This window comes from Rutidosis leptorrhynchoides, chromosome 1 (assembly GCF_046630445.1).
Source record: "Rutidosis leptorrhynchoides isolate AG116_Rl617_1_P2 chromosome 1, CSIRO_AGI_Rlap_v1, whole genome shotgun sequence".
NCBI classification, from domain to species: domain Eukaryota; kingdom Viridiplantae; phylum Streptophyta; class Magnoliopsida; order Asterales; family Asteraceae; genus Rutidosis; species Rutidosis leptorrhynchoides.
In genome coordinates, this window is record NC_092333.1 from 238,032,258 (window position 1) to 238,035,165 (window position 2,908).

Below are 2,908 nucleotides of genomic sequence, written 5' to 3' on the forward strand. Positions count from 1 at the left end.
CCCAAAAAATTAAAATTTAAGAAATAATATTATTAAATAGTTTATATATGATATTATCATAGAATTTATTTTATATAAATAAAATAATTTGGTTAAATTATTATATATTATTATTCTATAAATTATTATATAGTATATATTTAATTACTTATTAGCAAATTAGCAATTAATATGATATCAAAATGATAATAAAAACTATATGATATTATCATATGATTTAATATAGTATAGTTTATGTAAATCAAAATTTAAAAGTATTAATTGTAAGAGCAGGGAATCAAACTCAAGACCTTCTGTTTACTTTCAATGTTATTTACCAACGCACTATAGTTCTTATTTTTGTTTTAATTATGCAATTTAGTAATATTATTAATAAGTAAGTTTCAGTGAATTAATATAGATAACTTATAAACGGAAATAATTATGGTTTCTAAAACAAATATAACTACTTGTTAGCGTTATTTATTGTAATTTGTTGACCAAATCATCTCCTTCTTTTCTACTTTCTTCACTCGAATCCTCTGTAAACTTCAAGTTTCTTCTCAACGTGTAAAATTGAAAGTTGTATATCGTGACTAGATATTGAACAAGTAATTTTTTGTGACTAATTTTCTTAATACTTACATGTGTTACATCTTACGCGATCTGATTTCAAACTGGCTATGATATGTTCGTTCTTTAATTCATTAATTTTGGCATGGAATGTAAGGTGTTTATTATGTCTAGTTCTTCAATATTGAGATACAAATTGAAAAGTAAAAGTTCGTAACTAACATTACATGAGTTATTGTATTATAAAGAATTTAACAAAAACAGCCATGACAGGCGACCTTACGCAATTGATGTTGAGAACTTCTCTATTTTACTGATAACAAATTGATAAAACCCATCATTATTTGGTTCAATTTTTTAGATTAATTATGTACTTACTATATTTAGAGTATTTTTATATAAATTATAGGATGATTGCATTGTTTCATCTAGGATGGACACAAATTGGATGTCTTGCCCGAGAATATTTACTACATACCAAAAAGGTCTTGATAATTATATAGATTATATATTTAAAAAGGAAGGTGTAAATGGTGAGATAGCATGCCCTTGCAATAAGTGTGTTAATCTAAAATGGGTTGGACGGTATGATGCTAGAACCCATCTACTATGTGACAGTTTTTTTAAAGGCTATACAATTCAAAATCCAATCACCGAACCATATAATACTCCTATGGAAGATGCAGAAGATGACATGATAGGATTGGTATCTGATCTCCATGGGTTAGATGATAACATACTTGAAACTGAAGATCATAGCTTACCAAACAAAAGTGCCAAAAGGTTTTATAAAGGATTGGAATGTGCAAAGCAAGAACTATACCCCGGATGTAAAAATTTCTCAGTTCTTTCTTTCATAGTTAGACTATTTCATAGCAAGTGTATTGGGAAATGTAATGACAAGGGTTTCAGCTTGATCTTTGACACTTTAAGGGAAGCCTTCCCGGAAGCAGCCATACCAAAATCACTGTATGATCTACGAAAGTTAATAAGAGATTTAGGACTAGGTTATGAAAAAGTTGATACATGTCCTAATGATTGTACTTTGTATTGGAAACAAAACAAGGATAAAACGGAGTGTGACATATGTCATACGTCACGGTATAAAACAAGTGAAGATGATTCAGATGATGAGGAAAACTTAACAGCCAATTATCATAACAAGGTCTCAGCAAAGGTTTTGCGTTACTTTCCTCTCATCCCACGTCTGCAAAGGTTATATATGTCATCAGAAGCTGCTGACTCCATAAGATGGCACGAAGAGGGTAGCACGAAAGATGGTTTACTGAGACATCCGGTAGATTCACCAGCTTGGAAAACATTTGATCATAATTATCCTGATTTTGCAAAGGAAACTCGTAATGTCAGGCTTGGTTTAGCGAGTGACGGGTTTAACCCTTTTGGAAATATGAGTAATTCACATAGTACATGGCCTGTTGTATTGATTCCATGTAATCTATCTCCTTGGATGTGCATGAAAAAACCCCTTTTCATGCTTTGTCTACTAATACATGGACCATCTGCGAAAGGTAATAATATAGACGTCTATATGGAACCTTTAATGGATGTGCTAAAGTTTTTGTGGGATAATGGAGAAGAGACATATGATTCCTCAACAAACAGTAACTTTCAAATGCGTGCTGGTTTGGTATGGACAATAAGTGACTTTCCTACGTATGCCAAGTTATCTGGATGGAGCACTAAAGGAAAAATTGCATGTCCATCATGCCATAAGCGTACAAGATCGATTTGGTTGAGACGTAGTAGGAAATTTGTTTTTATGGCACATCGTCGATGGATGTCAAAGAGACATGTATATCGGAAGGATAAAAAGTCGTTTGATGGGACGGAAGAATTAGAGATGAAACCACCTTGCTTAACAGGGTCAGATGTTCTCAATGAGCTAAATAGTCTTAACTTTTAATTTGGGAAAGAAGTCAAGGACAACCCAGAATTGCCGTATAATTAGAAGATAAGTATATTCTTTCAATTACCGTACTGGAAAGACAATGTGATACGACATAATCTAGATGTAATGCATATTGAGAAGAATGTATGTGATAGTGTTATTGGAACATTAATGGATATAGGTGGAAAGACAAAAGATCATTTAAATGCGCGCTATGATTTACAAGAAATGGGAATTAGATAGGAACTTCATCCTGAAGATCTAGACAATAACAAAGTGTATTTACCACATGCGTGTTTCTCCATGAAAAAAAAGAGAAAGATATCTTTTGTCGGATGCTTAAACGAGTGAAAGTTCCTGATGGTTATTCAGCTAATATTTCAGGATGCGTTCAACTCAAACCTCCTAAAATTGGTGGTCTTAAAAGTCACGACAATCATATTTTGA

At 31.9% G+C, this 2,908-nt stretch overlaps 1 protein-coding gene across 1 annotated transcript; it reads left to right on the plus strand.

The window, feature by feature from the left end:
• Positions 1-985: 985 nt before the first annotated feature.
• Positions 986-2,476, plus strand: LOC139896034 (uncharacterized). Its single transcript, XM_071878615.1, has one exon. It carries the CDS (start codon positions 986-988, stop codon positions 2,474-2,476), a length of 1,491 nt encoding a protein of 496 aa, XP_071734716.1.
• The last annotated feature ends 432 nt before the right edge of the window (positions 2,477-2,908 follow it).

Bases quoted from the DNA above. Each gene is read 5' to 3' on its own strand.
- LOC139896034 (XM_071878615.1), top strand. From the start codon at position 986: ATGGACACAAATTGGATGTCTTGCCCGAGAATATTTACTACATACCAA.